Below are 17,221 nucleotides of genomic sequence, written 5' to 3'. Positions count from 1 at the left end.
TCTCTGTAACTGTGGCATTCTGTCTCTTTTCATTGATGTGCCTGTCCTTTTAGTTGCTGGGAACTTTGTTTTTCTTTTATGACTGCCCTGCCTTTCTTATTTTTCTATTTCTTTACATGTTATTTGTTCGGGGTTGAGTAAAAACTGTGTGTTAATACCTTATTTCTTAAAGCTGTTTGTTGTTTGACAAAGCCAAGTATATGGTCTGTTTTCCTGGTGGAAATGAAATAATATCATTTGAGATTGTCATTAATGCCTACCTGAAATTTGTCATTTTAATTTTTGTATTTTTAAGGAACTGATGCTACACACATGGATGGTGATCAAATTGTTGTGGAAGTACAAGAAACTGTTTTTGTTTCAGATGTTGTGGATTCAGATATAACTGTGCATAATTTTGTTCCTGATGATCCAGACTCAGTTGTAATCCAAGATGTTATTGAGGATGTTGTTATTGAGGATGTTCAGTGCTCTGATATCTTAGAAGAAGCAGATGTGTCTGAAAATGTCATCATTCCTGAGCAAGTGCTTTCCTCAGATGTAACAGAAGAAGTGTCCTTAGCACATTGCACAGTCCCAGATGACGTCTTAGCCTCTGATGTTACTTCAGCCTCAATGTGTATGCCAGAACACGTCTTGACCAGTGAGTCTGTACATGTGTCTGACGTTGGACACGTTGAACACATTGTTCATGATAGTGTAGTAGAGGCAGAAATTGTCACTGATCCTCTGACAGCCAACATAGTGTCAGAAGACGTATTGGTAGCAGATTGTGCCTCAGAAGCAGTCATAGATGCCAACGGGATCCCTGTGGACCAGCAGGATGATGACAAAGGCAACTGTGAGGACTACCTTATGATTTCCTGTAAGTCCTGGGGTATAGTGATTGTCAAAGGTGTTTTCGAAGGCTGTCTTTTCTAACTTACATCTGGGGGATATTTTCTTGTCTTAAACTTATATAAAATTAAGATAAATCTCTTAGGCCTGTTTGCACTATTGGTATAGTTTGGTTCCTGTAAGATAGCCATAATTAAGGAAAGTCAAATGGTACAAAAATAAATAGTTTTTTCTATATAAGGATTTAGTAGAAAGATAAAAGCTGAAATCATGGAAGAAGTGATGAGGCTGTTACCTGCTGTATTATCATTACCACTGAAATTTGGAAGAGTTTCAGCTTGAAAAAGAAACTTTGTCTTTATAAATGGAGTCACTTTTGCACTTTAGGGTCTTTATCCACACCAGTGTCCCACTTCTCCTTGAAGTAATTATATTTAAAAAAATAAATTATCTTTTGGCTTGGAATTATATTACTTCAATGCTGTGGAATATAGTAGTAATGCATGAGTGTAAACAATTAATTTACTTAGATTTTAGATAGATTAGAAATTTAATACCATTGATTTTGCATTCTGCTCATAGCTGTTTGTGGAATACTGGGTTTCTTCATTGTATTTACCTTAAAAATTTTTTTTTTGTTGATTAAAGTCACCTGGGAAATAATTAGATATAGTTTAGCTTATACTTTATCTCATACTCATAATAGTTAAGTTAGTAGAATCACTGTTTGTACGGGTTTGCTATTTCCTAACTTCAGTCTTTCTGTATATTCCTTATATTAATGAGGTTCAGTTTGTTGACTAGGTCCGTCATATAGTTGCTGATTTAAAGTACTTGTTTATCCTAAATTGCTAGCTCATGGGACAACTGTTTTCTTTGGAAACAAGTTCTACTGTGTAGATGGAGTTAAGAGGTTCCCATTAATTCTGAATATAAATCTTTATCCCTTCTGTCTTGAGCATAGCACTGTTAAAAGTTACTGCACAAATTTTGGGGGCAGAGATGTTAAGCATTTATACATCCCTTTTGTGATCAGGCATATCATATAGCCCAACATTATAATTATAATTTTTTGCATTCAACTGAACTTGCATAATAGCTGTCACAAATCTCATTCTGCTGGTTTAATAAATACTCATTGAACTCCTTGTGTGTATAAAACCTTATTCTAGATTAAGTATTGAGGTTCTTAATAATTTATAGTTTCTGACCTTGATTGTATTTCTGAAGAAAAAGGGGTATGGTTAATATTTATCACAACTAATTTAGGTTTTAATTTTAATGTAAATTTAATTAGAATATAAATTTTTTAAAGGTGATTTTTATCTAGAGATTTCTGTTACATTGGTATGTACTTGTTTTTGCCTTCTATGAAATATACTTCTTTTTATTCTCTATTATTTAAAACTCTGTGGGGAAAAGGAGTGCTTGGCACCTGTTTTGTTATGAATGCAACAAAGTTATGGTCTAATCTGATTTTATACATGATAGAGAAACCTGAGACATTGTTATTGACAGTCAATGTTTTTAATAATAATAGGAAGTTTCTCAGTTCTTTGATGTATTTATTCAACATGTGTAGATAAAAGAATGTAAACAGATGTCTATTCTCTTTCTAGAAATGACAGTAAGTTATTAAATCTAAATGCCTAAGTTTTTATACAATGTTTAGTGTTGATTTTGTCAATTTTCTTCCTTCTGAAGATCTCCTTTAGTGACAAAGAAGAATTCTCTTTTTTTTTATTATATAATAATGTATCTAGACTCAGATGATTACTTTTACAGCACAATGGCAATATATAGTCACAGTCTAGATGCTACTGTTGATTTTAAATTGACCATGTCTTGAGGATAGAATTTGATGCATCTTACTTGTTTTAGGTATCTCTACCATCAAACTATTAGGTTGAAATATTTATTGAATACATTACTTTTATGGCTGAAATTCTGTCATTATCATGCCCCCTACAGGGCCATCTAGTTTAAATGTTTTAATCAGTTGGCCTGGTATTATGGTATTAGTTTCCAATTAATTATGATTGGTTATATTGAACATTTACTATAAAGTGCTTCTGTGATGAGTGAATAAATGAAGCCCAAACCTTATCTAATACATAAACTTAGATGATGCATACAATTTATGGTTTATTGCTTCTAGTAGTTATAAGAATACAAAGGATGATGAAATACTTATTTCACTTATTTTATATTCTTAAGTTCTATGTATATATTCCTTTGTTCAATAGCTAATTGGATATGTTACATTCCTTACCATTGTAAGCTCACTACCAGGTGCTGTGTTTGTTTTTAGAATTTATTTTAAAATGGTAAGACAGAATAACAGTTTAACATAGGAATTGTTTCTGAAAAATGAATAAGGATATGTTAGGGATTATGTCCTACTGAGATACTTTCTTTATTTTTGGTTTCACTCTGTCTCTGTTATTGCACATGGGCTTTCTCTGGTTATGATGAGGGGAAACTACTCTATAGTTGTGGTATGCAGCCTTTTCATTGTGGTGGCTTCTCTTGTTGCTGAACATGGGCCCTGGGACTTGGGGGCTTCAGCAGTTGTGGCACATAGGCTTTGTAGCTCCACAGCATGTAGGATCTTCCTAGACTAGGGATAGAACCCATTTTCCCTGCATTGGAAGGCAGATTTCTACCCACTATAGCACCAAGGAAGTCTTAATCAGTTTTTTAAAGTTTGTTTGATAAGATACAGAAGTAAGGTTTTGTTTGTCAGGCTAAAACTGATGTTTTTTAGTATAAGCATTCTAAAATGTATTTAGGAAATTTATACCAGGTGTACACTATGTCAAAGGAACTGTTACTCGGCAATAAAAGGAAGTGAAAACTAAACTGTTAAATTCAGGAAACATCAACAAGGTAAAGGCCACTGTGTTGTCACACTAATCCACTGTATTGTCTGTGTACAAAAGTTTATTTATTGTCTTTCTGGCTGTACTGGATGACATGTGAGATCTTAGTTCATAAGTAGGGATTGAGCCTGCACCCCCTACAGTGGAAGCAGAAGTCTTAACTACTGGGACTGTCAGGGAAGTCACCTGACAGTGACATTTAAAACAAAATTTTAAATGCATATACCCATAGCAAAAATTATACTTTTAGGAATTCATATAGATATGTGTGCATTTGCATGAGATTCCAAATATTTACCCAGAAACCCTCAGGAATTGCTCTGCAGAGGAGATTGCAGACATGACTTGCACGGAAACATTTTTTATTGTATACCCTTTGTACTATTTGAACTTTATACCATGTGTAAACTAATTGGCAAAAACGTTACAAGCAGCAATAAGAGTTAAAATACGTAATTATCAATCTTCTGGTCATGTTTTAGAAAATTACAAAAATGAAGTGGTTAAAAAATTGAATTAAACATTATCAGGGAGAAAATTGATAGAAGAGGTGACTTTTAATTTGTTAAAAGACAGTAAATCTTGAAAGCCAGGCAGAATTGATTCTTCTCATACAAATGCTCTTTCCTCAAAAAGAGTAATGGCAGTTTTCTCATTAGGAAAAATGGTAGCTGGAAGGCATATGGATAATGTGTTCAACATATTAAAAGTTGAACAAAGATTGTCAACTAAGTATTCTCTAACTAAAGTTTTAAAAATAAAGGAGAAATTAAGACCTTCCCATGTTAAAAAAAGAAAAGCTGTAGTAAACAAGACTGACTAGTGTTGGGTACGGATAGGCATATAAGTGAATGGAATAGTCCACACATATTAATCTGTACATCTGTGGTCAGTTGATTTTTCATGAAGTTGTCAAGATAGTTCAGTAAGGTGAAAAACGGTCTCTTTAGCCGATAATAATAAATACTGGGATAACTGTAATTACTGTAATAACTGTAATTACTGGGATAATTTTTACATCCACATGTAAATGAATGAAGTTGGGCCACTATCTGGAACATATACAAAAGTAACTCAGGACTTAAATGTAGAATTCAGTGGTGGCACAGTGGAAGAGTCCACCTGCCAGCCAATACAGGGGACATGGGTTTGACCCCTGGTACGGGAGGATTCCAAATGATATGGAACAACCAAGCCTGTGCACCATAACTATGGAGTCCACATGCTGCAGTTATTCATGCTCATGCTCATGTCTTCTGCAACAAGAGAAGCCTTTGCAATGAGAGCCTCAGGCACCATAATGAAGAGTAGCTCCCTTCTCACTGCAACTAGAGAAAGCCTGTGCAAAGCAAGGAAGACCCAAAGGATACCAAAAAAATAAAATGTTGAGTTTTAAAAACTAACCTTAAAAAAGAAAAAAATGACTTAAATGTGGGAGTTAAAATTCTGAAACACTGAAAAGAAAATTCGGTGAAAGTATTCTTAAATTGAATTATTAACGGCAGCAGCTTTGCAGGTTTGGCACCAAAAACCACAAACAGCAAAGGAAAAATAAATAGAACTAAGTCAAATTTGAAAATGTTTTTGTTTCTCAGACACTGTCAACAGAGTAAAAAAATAACTCTGTTGGAGAAAATATTTCTGTGTATTTCTGAAGCCTATATTCAAGGGTCTAGGAACCAGAATATTAAATTTTTAATTCAGTAAGAAAAAAACAACCTTATTTTGAAAATGGGCAAAGAGTGGATCTTTCACCAAAGGAAAAAGTAAGCATATAGAAGATCAACGTTATTAATCATTGTTGTTGTAAGTAGTAGTCATTAAGTAGTCACTAAGTTGTTTCTGAATTTTGTGTGACGCCAGCCACAGAAGAGGCCAGTCAGGCTCCTCTGTCCATGGAATTTTCTGAGGCAAGAATACTGGAGTGGATTACCATTTCCTTTTCCACAGGATCGTCCCAACCTAGTGATCAAACTTGGGTCTCTTGCATTGTCAGATGAATTCTTTACCATCTGAGCCACTTGGGAAGCCCATTTACTAGTCATTGCTGTGTGTGCTCAGTTGTGTGTGGTTCTTTGTGACTCCATGGATTGTAGCCCACCAGGCTCGTCTGTCTGTGAGTTTTCCTAGACAAGAATACTGGGCTGGGCTGCCATTTCCTTCTTTAGGGGATCTTCGCTACCCAGAGATCAAACGTGGATCTCCTACATTGACAGGCTTATTCCTTAACTGCTGAGCTGATGGGGAAGCCCGATTTCTATTTCACTTGGTAGAAAAGCAGAACAGGGATGTTTTTGGGAAGATAAATCGGTAGCAGTGTTGGGGCGATAGGTGGGAAACCTGGAGAGGGAAGATCCAGTAGATAATCATTAGGTTCCTGGGATACAAGCAGTGATTGATAAATTTTAATGATGACCTGATCTTGAAAGATGAGGCAGTTTAAGTAAATGGTGAGGTAAGTCATATATTTTCATTTTATATTTTAACATATAGTAACAGATGGTAAAAGATAGCTCAGTTTATGAGGTTAGTTTAGAAAAAGTGCAGTACCAGTGCAAATTTGATACCATTTTTTTCCTTGTAAAATCATGAATAATTTTTTCCAGAAGTTTTAGAGAAGTAAGGTAACATAACCTGGTGAAAAATGAAATGAAACTGAGTTCTTGAAGACGTCTTTCTCGTTGTTTCTCCATTACCTTTTACTTAGTAAGCTCACCAACTTTTGTCAGTTAACATGCCACCCCAACTTTCATTTCTTTATCTGTGAGGAGGGAGACAGAATGTTTAGAACTGCCAGAGAAATTCTAAAATGCCATGTAGAAGCTAGCTCTGATTAAAAGCAGTCCTAATTTCCAGAAGTTATACTTTCTCTTTGGAGCGGCCTTATTCTAAGGCCTGTATCTTTATTGTTACATGACTCAATCTTATGCAGGCTTTAAATTTTAATTTTTAAATTAGTTTTAAAATCAGAGGTTAAGTAGTAACAGGACACCTATATTTTTTAATTTTTATTTTTTAAATTTGGTGCAGAAGAGAAGCTCTGCTGTGGTTTGTTCATTTGTTTGTTTGTTTTTATGGCCACACCACAGGACTTGCAGGATCTCAGTTCCCTGGCCAGAGATTGAGCCAAAGCCCAAGCAGTGAAACCCTGAAATTTGTAACTGCTTGGCAACTAGGAAACTCTCTTTATTGCATATTTTTAAAACCATAGAAACAACTAGAAGAATCTTTTACAAGCTACGGGTAAATATGTGATATTTTACAATTTTAAAATTATTAAATTTCCAATCCTCAAGAGTTTTATTTTATGATTACCTACAAACTACCACTTGTAAAATAATGTAGTGTGTTCTTATAGACACCGAACATTAGGTTTTTCAGTATCTGGCTTCAGTGGTATCTCAGCTGGTAAAGGACCTGCCTGCAGTGTAGGAGAGCTCAGTTCGATTCCTGAGTTGGGAAGAGCCATGGAGAAGGGATAGGCTACCCACTCCAGTATTCTTGGGCTTCCCTAGGGGCTCAGACGGTAGAGTCTGCCTACAGTTTGGGAGACTTGGGTTTGATCCCTGGGTTGGGAAGATCCCCTGAAGAAGAGAATAGCTACACATTTCAGTATTCTGGCCTTAATAATTCCATGGACTCAGTAGCAAAGAGTTGGACACAATTGAGCGACTTTAACTCATGCTTACAATCAATTTTTTCAGATTTGCCCAAAGAAGCCAGCTTCATCTGGCCTCTTTAAGGTTCTTAGTGGTTGGTTCTCCAAAGAATTACTGATTGAGATTGGATTCTCCTATCTCATTTGCTGAGATCTTCTCCCTCTAATGCTATCTTAGTTTGACACCCCCAAGTCACTTTAAGGGAAATAATCTTAATTAGGTCTGATATATCATAGTAGTTTGATATGTAGTCATGCAAAAATATTCAGGTTTGAAAAGAAAAGGCTATGTACACATCAGACCCAGAGTTAAGGACACTATGCCTGTTTGTCCTCACAAGCTGTATTTATTAAACAATAAATTTATCATCAAGACATTTTAGATAAACTCACAGTTTAGGGAAGGAGGAGTGGGTGTGTATGTGTATTTATTAATAATTGCCAAGAGTTTAACAAGGTGGGCTTTGTGAATCTTGGTATCATTAACTCCTTCGTCTACCAACTTATTCTCTCTCAGTCATCAAGTTCTTATCCGAGTCTACCAGTCTGTTACTTTTAAACTTGAGTTCTTGCCTCCTCTTGTGTATATGTGCTTGATCTTTGTTTCTAGTCTCTCTTCCCTTCCAAGATCCTGATTTAGCAGTTCACTGTCTTCTAATTCCAGAATCTCATTTTATTATCCACAGACTTCGAACATGCTTAAATATTTTATTATCAGTTAGTAATCACCTTGATTTTGTAATCCTTTTGGATTACTGCTCCTTAGTCCTCCTTTTGTAAACGAAACATAAAAGAAATTTATATCTTACATCAGATTCTCAACCTGCTTCAGTCTGACCCTCAAAGCATTCGCTAAAACACTTTTCATCAGGAACATCAGTGACCTCTGAGTTACTGTAAGCCAATGCAGGTATTCATTCTTGACATTGTTTGGGTGTTGTGTTACTGTATGGGTTATAGAAGGATTTACACTTGTGCAAGATTTCAGAATGTTGTTTGAAAGCAGTTTTATGAAGTAAATTCTTAGGGAAGGTGATAGTGTTTATTTGTAGTAAGTAAGAAACTAAAGTGTCCTTTTTTCATGAGTGTAATACCAAATTGGAGGTGGGTGGTGAAGGGGACGACAGAGGATGAGATGGGCTGATGGCATCACCGACTCGATGGACATGAGTTTGAGTAAAATCTGGGAGTTGGTGATGGACAGGGAGGCCTGGCATGCTCCGATTGATGGGGTTGCAAAGAGTTGGATACGACTGAGTGACTGAACTGAACTGAATACCAAATTTATCTGAATGTTCTACAAAAGAATATTCTCTATTTCTATGTAATAATTTGTTTAAACAGAGGTATTTTTTTTTTTTAATCTTTTAAAGGAAATGATGGGGAATTTGGAGAAGTATTTAAGAGATAGCAAACTCTATAAACTTTCTGAACCATTGTTAAGAATTTTAGGCATAAAAAATTACATAGTACCATCACCACATCCTTAGGTTAGTTATTCTTGAGTCATAAACATATTCAACTGATCAGTTTTCATGGAAGCCATCTTTGGTTAACTATACTGATTATTGGCTTTTCCAGAAAGTCACCTTAAATACCAGAGAAAATATTCTTAAAATACTGAAAGTTGAAGAATGTTAGTTGGGAGTCAAATGGGTCAGGTTTTGTATTCTGGCTTAGGGTTTCCCAGGTGGTGCTAGTGGTAAAGAATGCTCCTGCCATTGCAGGAGACATGAGGCTTGGGTTCAATCCCTGTGTCAGGAGGGTCCCCTGAAGGAGGACATGGCAACCCATTCCAGTGTTCTTGCCTGGAGAATCCCATAGACAGAGAAGCCTGATGGGATTCATGGGAGTTGGACATGACTGAGCACACATGCTTTGTTTAGATCAAATTTTGACAGTACTTTAAAATCTCCCTGCTAAGTATTCAGTGATTGGATAGGTAATCACTTAATAAATGGTAGTTATGTTACTGGCATTATCACCTTCTTTTTCTGGGCTTTGGTTCTGCTTCTCTACGCAGCTCTACAAGATGGATGAGTTAGTGGTCAAAGCAGAGAGGACACTCCTTTAGTCTTTGCTTAATGCACACATTGTTGATGAATTGAATTACACTGGCTTGGTTTTTATCAGTGTTCACCAAAGTTACTTTTGTGCCACGGATAGCAATTCAGGAAAGGTAACATGATTTGGGAATTATATTTTTCATATTATTTTTATCCAGAATCTGTTTCTCTGAGAGATTTTTAAGTTTCCAAACCTTAAGCATAATGCTGCCACTTATTTTTTTTCTTCTGTTATTAAGTTTAAAATATAAAATGCTTGTTCTTTATTTTCAAGTCTCTACTATTGGAAATCATGTGAGTGTCAGTTGATAGGAAAGAGTTGTTGGTCTTTTTTGCAAACCTGACACCACCTTTAGGGTTTATAAGAGTGTGTTGATGTATGGATTTACTGCATTTGCAAGCAGTGACCCAGACTTAACCACTTTTTACAAAACTCAAGTATGTGTGTTTGTGTGTATTATATGCATGTACATACCATATCTGTATGTGAGAGTTGGACTGTGAAGAAAGCTGAGCGCCGAAAAATTGATTCTTTTCAACTGTAGTGTTGGAGAAGACTCTTGAGAGTCCCTTGGACTGCAAGGAGATCCAACTAGTCCATCCTGAAGGAGAAAAGTCCCGGGTGTTCATTGGAAGGACTGATGTTGAAGCTGAAATTCCAGTACTTTGGCCACCTCATGCAAAGAGTTGACTCATTGGAAAAGACCCTGATGCTGGGAGGGATTGGGGGCAGGAGGAGAAGGGGGCGACAGAGGATGAGATGGCTGGATGGCATCACCGACTCGATGGACATGAGTTTGAGTAGACTCTGGGGGTTTGTGATGGACAGGGAGGCCTGGCGTGCTGCGATTCATGGGGTTGCAAAGAGTCGGACATAACTGAGTGACTGAACTGACTGACTGACTGACTGACCGTGAGTGTATAGTTTTACATGAAACAGTTTGATGATTATACTGACCAGTGCAATATGCTTTTTTGAAAATCATATTCTGATTTTTTAAAAAATATATGTAATTCTAATACAAACAGATAAAACCAAACAGTATTCAGGAGTAGTAAACATGAGGTAACACCAATAAAAACCTTTATATTAAGACTGTTAGTTGCTGGTTTTGCTAGTAGGACATTTTCCACAAGATCTTTGAGATTATAAAATGCTTTTTATCTTACTGATATGTGTATCCAAACGTAAAATATATTAGTTCATTACTTTTGTTAGTTTCCTGAATTACCAGCATTTTACTTTTAAATATTTTACCTTCATAGCTTGCAGAATTTTCAAAATTTTAGAACTTTGGAGATTTATTCATTGAATCATCTACTTTCTAGGTAGAATCATTGAGGTTTACATGAATCAATGTAGAAATTATATTTGGAAAAAAAGAATTTTTGAAAATGGCAATATTTAAGTTTCTGCTGTTAATATGTTATGTCCTGCCTTTTTAGTGGATGATGATGGCAAAATGGAACAGGACTGTTCCGCTGGTATGACCATAGACGCAGAGTCAGAAATTGATCCTTGTAAGGTGGATGGCACTTGCCCTGAAGTCATCAAGGTGTATATTTTTAAAGCTGACCCTGGAGAGGATGACTTAGGTAAGGAGAAACCTTTAGCACATTATGTGTGCTTTGTGTTTGCTTGTATCCAACTCTCTGTCCAGGGGATTCTCTAGGCAAGAGTACTGGAGTTAGTTGCCATTTCCTTCTCCAGGGGATCTTCCCAACCCAGGGATTGAACCCGCATCTCCTGCCTCTCCTGCAATGGCAGAGAGATTCTTTTATTCTGCTGCACATGGGAAGATCCCGATCAAATACTTTAATTACTTTTGGGTGTTTTAGACTGAAAACACTTGTAATTGTTTCTGAAGATAACTTTTAAAACAGGTTTTTACTGTATTAATACAAAGGTATTTAAAGAGCTGATTACTTATTGAGATGAAACAGGAGGAAATGAAGTTTTCACATAAATACTTGGAGTTGTCATCTTCCCTGTTAGGTGGGACTGTTGACATTGTGGAGAGTGAACCTGAGAATGATCATGGAGTTGAAATCCTTGATCAAAATAACAGTATTCGTGTGCCAAGGGAAAAGATGGTTTATATGACTGTCAGTGACTCTCAACAAGAAGATGAAGATTTAAGTAAGTAGGTGGCCTTTTTGTGGGAGAGCGTTTTATATTTCTTATGTGCTTTAAATTTTTAAAAATGTACCACTATTTGAAGAAAAAAAAAACAGGACTATGGCAAACATTGTTGTACTGCCATAGTGCAAAGAAAAATATCAGTGATTCTTGATGTTTACTCAAGATACCATTTTATAAACAAATTATGGTGAAAACCAAGAAAATGATTCATTTAATAAATGATTATAGTGTGTTTACTTTGTGAAGGTAATATTCTTGGTACATAACATTTGAACTTTCTGTTTATTAACAATTCAAATAAAAATATTTTTCCTGTCTCATCTGTAAACTTGGTCACAAAAGTGGTTCTGTTAATTTTGTACTCAGATGTTGCTGAAATTGCAGATGAAGTTTATATGGAAGTGATTGTAGGAGAGGAAGATGCTGCTGTTGCTGCAGCAGCTGCTGCCACTGTGCATGAACAGGAAATGGATGACAATGAAATGAAAACCTTCATGCCAATAGCGTGGGCAGCAGCTTATGGTAAGCCACATTGCAGCTTTAGGATTGTATGGTTCTTGAACATGATTTCAAAATTAAAAAAGGTTTTGTTGTCTTAGGTTTCAGAAATATGAATACTAACGAACTGATTTAAGTAAAAGCTGAGAAAAATGATATAGTCTATCATTTGTCTTTAATAGGAACTTTCTTTATGCTTATGTTATTTAAGAAGTATGAAGACTTCCAGGGGGCATCCCAGGTGGCTCGGTGGTAAAGAATCCATCTGCCAGTGAAGGAGACCTGGGTTTGATTCTTTGGTTGGGAAGATACCCTGGAGGAGGGCAGGGCTACCCACTCCAGTATTCTTGTCTGGGAAGTCCCAATGGACAGTGGAACCTGGTGGGCTACAGTCTGTGGGTTCACAAAGAGTCAGACACGGCTGAGCACACATGCACGTAGATTTTCAAGCTCGAACTTTTTCATCTTTAGTATGTTACTTGTTTGAGTGAGAATGAGAGTTAATGGAGGAAAATGATGCTATATTTGGAAGCTAGGCATTTCCTTTCATCTTATATAAATAAGCCAAGTGTTTATACCTATATAGGGAATTTCTCATTCATGAGTATCATGGCTTTACATTGTTGTCATTAATAAAGAGTCCCTAATTCTTTATAATACTGTATAATTTTGTTTTTTAATGCACACTGTTAGGTAATAATTCTGATGGAATTGAAAATCGGAATGGCACTGCAAGTGCTCTCTTGCACATAGATGAGTCTGCTGGACTTGGCAGACTGGCTAAACAAAAACCAAAGAAAAGGAGAAGACCTGATTCCAGGCAGTACCAAACAGGTGAGGGCACACGAGTTCCACAGCACAGCATGCTTTGCGAGCTCTCAGAGGAAATTCCAGTATATATTCCATAAAGGTGTGATGGCATTTTAGTTGTTAGAATACATGCAATTTTTGTGTACTGAATTTGAAAATACAGTTTTTAAGAATTAAGTGATATTCATGAATGATTTCCTTTCATAAAAAGAAACAGTTTTGAATCAGAGTGTACTTCAGGAAAAATAGTGAAAACTATCAGGCTACTTTATTGGAAATGCAAGTAAATCGCTAAAATGTTATGTTGGTTAAGTTTAAATGAAAAAATTTAAAGTTGTTTTGTGTCAGCACGAAGCAGGCACATTCATAGAGGAGCAGGACAAATTCTACAGTTGTTAATTGAATATATGTCTTTTCTGTATAGCTTGTCTAGTGATTTGCCCACTAGAATGTTTTATAGGCTATGACTATAGTTTACTGTCAGTTCATATAAACTTGACAATTGACCTAAAACCAAAATGGTTGAACTTTATGAACGTTTTCCCTCTATATCTAATCAAATATGGCTTTCAGAATTTTTTGCTTCATATATTTTAATTATATTTTAATTGGTATAGTCATTATGAGTTTTCTGGACCAAATTCACTTTATCACTATGATAACTATGTTTTTTTGTTGAAAAGTGTAATTTATAAGAAAGAGTACTTGTAAATGTGTTCAGAACTCACTTTGTATGCTTGAAGAGATGACAACTGAACTTCATTTGATCACTCACATTCCTTACTTTTCCTTTCTTAGCAATAATTATTGGTCCCGATGGACATCCCTTGACTGTCTATCCTTGTATGATTTGTGGAAAAAAATTTAAGTCGAGAGGTTTTTTGAAAAGGCACATGAAAAACCATCCTGAACACCTTACCAAAAAGAAGTACCGCTGTACTGATTGTGATTACACTACCAATAAGAAGATGAGTTTACACAATCACCTGGAGAGCCACAAGCTTACCAGCAAGGCAGAGAAGGCCATCGAATGTGATGAGTGTGGGAAGCATTTCTCCCATGCTGGGGCTTTGTTCACTCACAAAATGGTGCATAAGGAAAAAGGAGCCAACAAAATGCATAAATGTAAATTCTGTGAGTATGAGACAGCTGAACAAGGGTTATTAAACCGCCACCTTTTGGCAGTCCACAGCAAGAACTTTCCTCATATATGTGTAGAGTGTGGTAAAGGTTTTCGTCACCCATCAGAGCTCAAAAAGCACATGAGAATCCATACTGGAGAGAAGCCGTACCAATGCCAGTACTGCGAATATAGGTCTGCAGACTCTTCTAATTTGAAGACCCATGTGAAAACTAAGCATAGTAAAGAAATGTCTTTCAAATGTGACATTTGTCTTCTGACGTTCTCAGATACCAAAGAGGTTCAGCAACATGCTCTTATCCACCAGGAAAGCAAAACACACCAGTGCTTGCATTGTGACCACAAGAGTTCAAACTCTAGCGATTTGAAACGTCACATAATTTCAGTTCACACAAAGGACTACCCCCATAAGTGTGACATGTGTGATAAAGGCTTTCACAGGCCATCAGAACTCAAGAAGCATGTGGCTGCCCACAAGGGTAAAAAAATGCACCAGTGTAGACATTGTGACTTTAAGATTGCAGATCCGTTTGTTCTAAGTCGCCATATTCTCTCAGTTCACACGAAAGATCTTCCATTTAGGTGTAAGAGATGCAAAAAGGGATTTAGGCAACAGAATGAGCTTAAAAAGCATATGAAGACACACAGTGGCAGGAAAGTGTATCAGTGTGAGTACTGTGAATATAGCACTACAGATGCCTCAGGCTTTAAACGGCATGTTATTTCCATTCATACAAAAGACTATCCTCACCGTTGTGAGTACTGCAAGAAAGGGTTCCGAAGACCTTCAGAAAAGAACCAGCACATAACGCGACATCATAAAGAAGTTGGCCTGCCCTAACAATAACACGTCTACAGGCTTTGTAGAGATATTGGCCTTGAAACAGAATTTCATTTTAAAGCTAGTCAGTCTTGTTCACATACAGTACTGTACATTGATTTATACTGTGTACAGGTAGGATTATTTCTTGTTAAATTTGCATTTTACTCAGTAGAGTGTTCTGCATCCTGTTCAGTTTAAATGAGGAAAAGTAGCAATCAAAACTTTGTTTTTAGTAATTTCTGAGTCTGTGTTGAATTTTTCAGTCTTTGAAGTTTTACTGTTTTAAGGTTTTATTCACCTGTATGGTACTCTTCTAAGACCACATGAAAGATTTAAAAAACATAGTATTGGTAACTCTAAAAGTAATCATTTTCTCATTTTTCCCACACAAATTTTTAGCATTAAATAGAAACATCTCCTAATGTCAATGAGGGATTTTACTGATCGGTCTAAATTAAATATGAAAGTCATTTTCCTTGTCTGGCTTAACATTTTCAGGTCACATGACCATGAAACTTCCCACTTGAGAGTCTACCTTTGCTGAATATAAAATATTGACTAGGTTTGTGTTTAATTTTCATCCTGTGTAACAGAAAAAGCGTGCTTTGTTTTACCCTCTTTGTAGTGTTGTGGGTTTTTTTGCCAGCATAGCATGCTTTTAGAAAGTCATACTGAAAGGTTTTTCTTTTTCCTGTTTTTTATTCTTTTGCCTATACTCCTTGTTTTGGAATAGTTGTGTTCTGCAGATGAGATTTATTGTGAACTACGTTGAAATTTTTTTAGAGATGTATGTGGCTCATAGATTGCACAGCTGGATGTGTAAGGTACCCCCAAATTTTATGTGTACCTTTTTGTTGGCTTATTTTATGTACGTCAGCACCCAGTCCGAAATTTTAAGTCTATAATGGGAAGAATTAAAAGTACCATAACCTGGAAGATCTAGGTATATGAAAGAGCATTTTCCCCAGCTTGTAATTCAGAGGTTAAAATTTAGCTGAAAAATTAGGGGGAAAAAATGACACTAGTGTATTTATAAAAAGTTATTGTAACAATCTTTGGTAATTGGAAAAGAAAAGTCATTTCTAAATAGAATGCTTACATAACAGCTTCATCTTTATACCTTAAAAAATTTCTGAAAAGCTAATGGAGTATCAAGACATTTGTCTTCAGTTCTGATTGAGAAGCTTTTAAAGAAACTGTCATCTCAGAGAATAGGATGATAGAGTAACAAAGGACTAGCTCTATATACGGAAGACTACTGCAAACTAAACTTGACAAGTTAAATGTTGACATTTTAACATATAAAATGAATTCAAACAGTTAATTACAATTTGGTTATGCTAATACAAATTTTATACCACAGTTAAACACTTTTTAGTGTTTTAGTTAAACTAGCTACTGGCACATATATACTGGCACATGGGGGGAGATTAGAAATTTTTCTTCTCTTAGGATAGGTACCTTACAACTTCATTATGTGGTGCTTTCTTCTACTTCTGCTGTAAAAGTTTCATCTTTTGCCTTTCTCTGTGCCATTAATATTCTTGTTCAGAAGTTATATTAATAGGGTTAGAAATAAAAGTATTTGGGTTTATTGACAGCCACTCAAGGCTAGGTTAATTTATTCTCTTTCTAAGTCAAGTGCTTTAGGTAGGTAGGAATTTAAACTTAATGCCAATCACAGGATGGATTTTGGAACCTCTGCCTTCTTGGCCTCCATGTATGTCCCCACCTGTTTTAGTATCCGTTTTCCTGATCTGGAAAACTGTTTCTATGTGTAAGAATCTTTTAAATCCCCCTTGAATTTGTTAACCCCTACAGTAACAGAAAATGTTTAATGAAAGTTTACATTTATGAATTTTAGAACATTCTGTAAAATTAATACAGATAAATAGCTATTTATATTTTAAGGAATATACTGAAAGATAAAGAACACAGAACTTTACATATTTCTCACATATTCTGGAGTCAAACAGTTGTTTCTAAGCACAATATTGAAACCTTCAAAAGGTGTTTAAGGATTTGGTCAAGTAAGTATGGTAAAATACTTGTCTTCATAAAGAAAAAATTAAATTGTACTTACTGTTATGTGCTAATATTAGTTGAAGTTGTTTTAATCCTTAAAACAATTTGATTAGCAAAGCTAAGAAAAAAAATAGATGTTTCAGTTTAATATTTTAAAGAGGTACCAGTTTTTAGAAAACATAAGTTATTTGTTGAAATAACCTGTTAAATATTGTATGTTCTTTCTTCTGTACATTGTAAAATACTTAATAAGAAATTCATACAGAAAAATGTGACACTATTGTAAATGTGTACTTGAGAGTAACATGCAAAAATAAAAATCAGACTTATTTTCCTGA

At 35.6% G+C, this 17,221-nt stretch overlaps 1 protein-coding gene across 8 annotated transcripts in view; it reads left to right on the top strand.

Moving 5' to 3' along the window:
* Positions 1–17,221, top strand: part of LOC122436475 (zinc finger Y-chromosomal protein) — an 82,363-nt gene extending 65,142 nt beyond the window's left edge. For 6 of the 8 annotated variants that reach the window (XM_043460264.1, XM_043460261.1, XM_043460263.1 and 3 more), the window contains 6 exons: positions 296–865; positions 10,890–11,039; positions 11,440–11,583; positions 11,953–12,108; positions 12,778–12,918; positions 13,693–17,221. In XM_043460264.1, the coding sequence (XP_043316199.1) occupies positions 296–865; positions 10,890–11,039; positions 11,440–11,583; positions 11,953–12,108; positions 12,778–12,918; positions 13,693–14,876 (2,345 nt within the window). In that variant the 3' untranslated portion in view covers positions 14,877–17,221. The remainder of the gene's footprint in view (positions 1–295; positions 866–10,889; positions 11,040–11,439; positions 11,584–11,952; positions 12,109–12,777; positions 12,919–13,692) is intronic. The other 2 variants (XM_043460266.1, XM_043460268.1) reach the window with 2 other exon arrangements.

This window comes from Cervus canadensis, chromosome Y (assembly GCF_019320065.1).
Source record: "Cervus canadensis isolate Bull #8, Minnesota chromosome Y, ASM1932006v1, whole genome shotgun sequence".
In the NCBI taxonomy this organism is placed as follows: Eukaryota; Metazoa; Chordata; class Mammalia; order Artiodactyla; family Cervidae; genus Cervus; species Cervus canadensis.
Note: the sequence above shows the minus strand (reverse complement) of the source record. Positions and strands in the feature narration are given on the sequence as shown.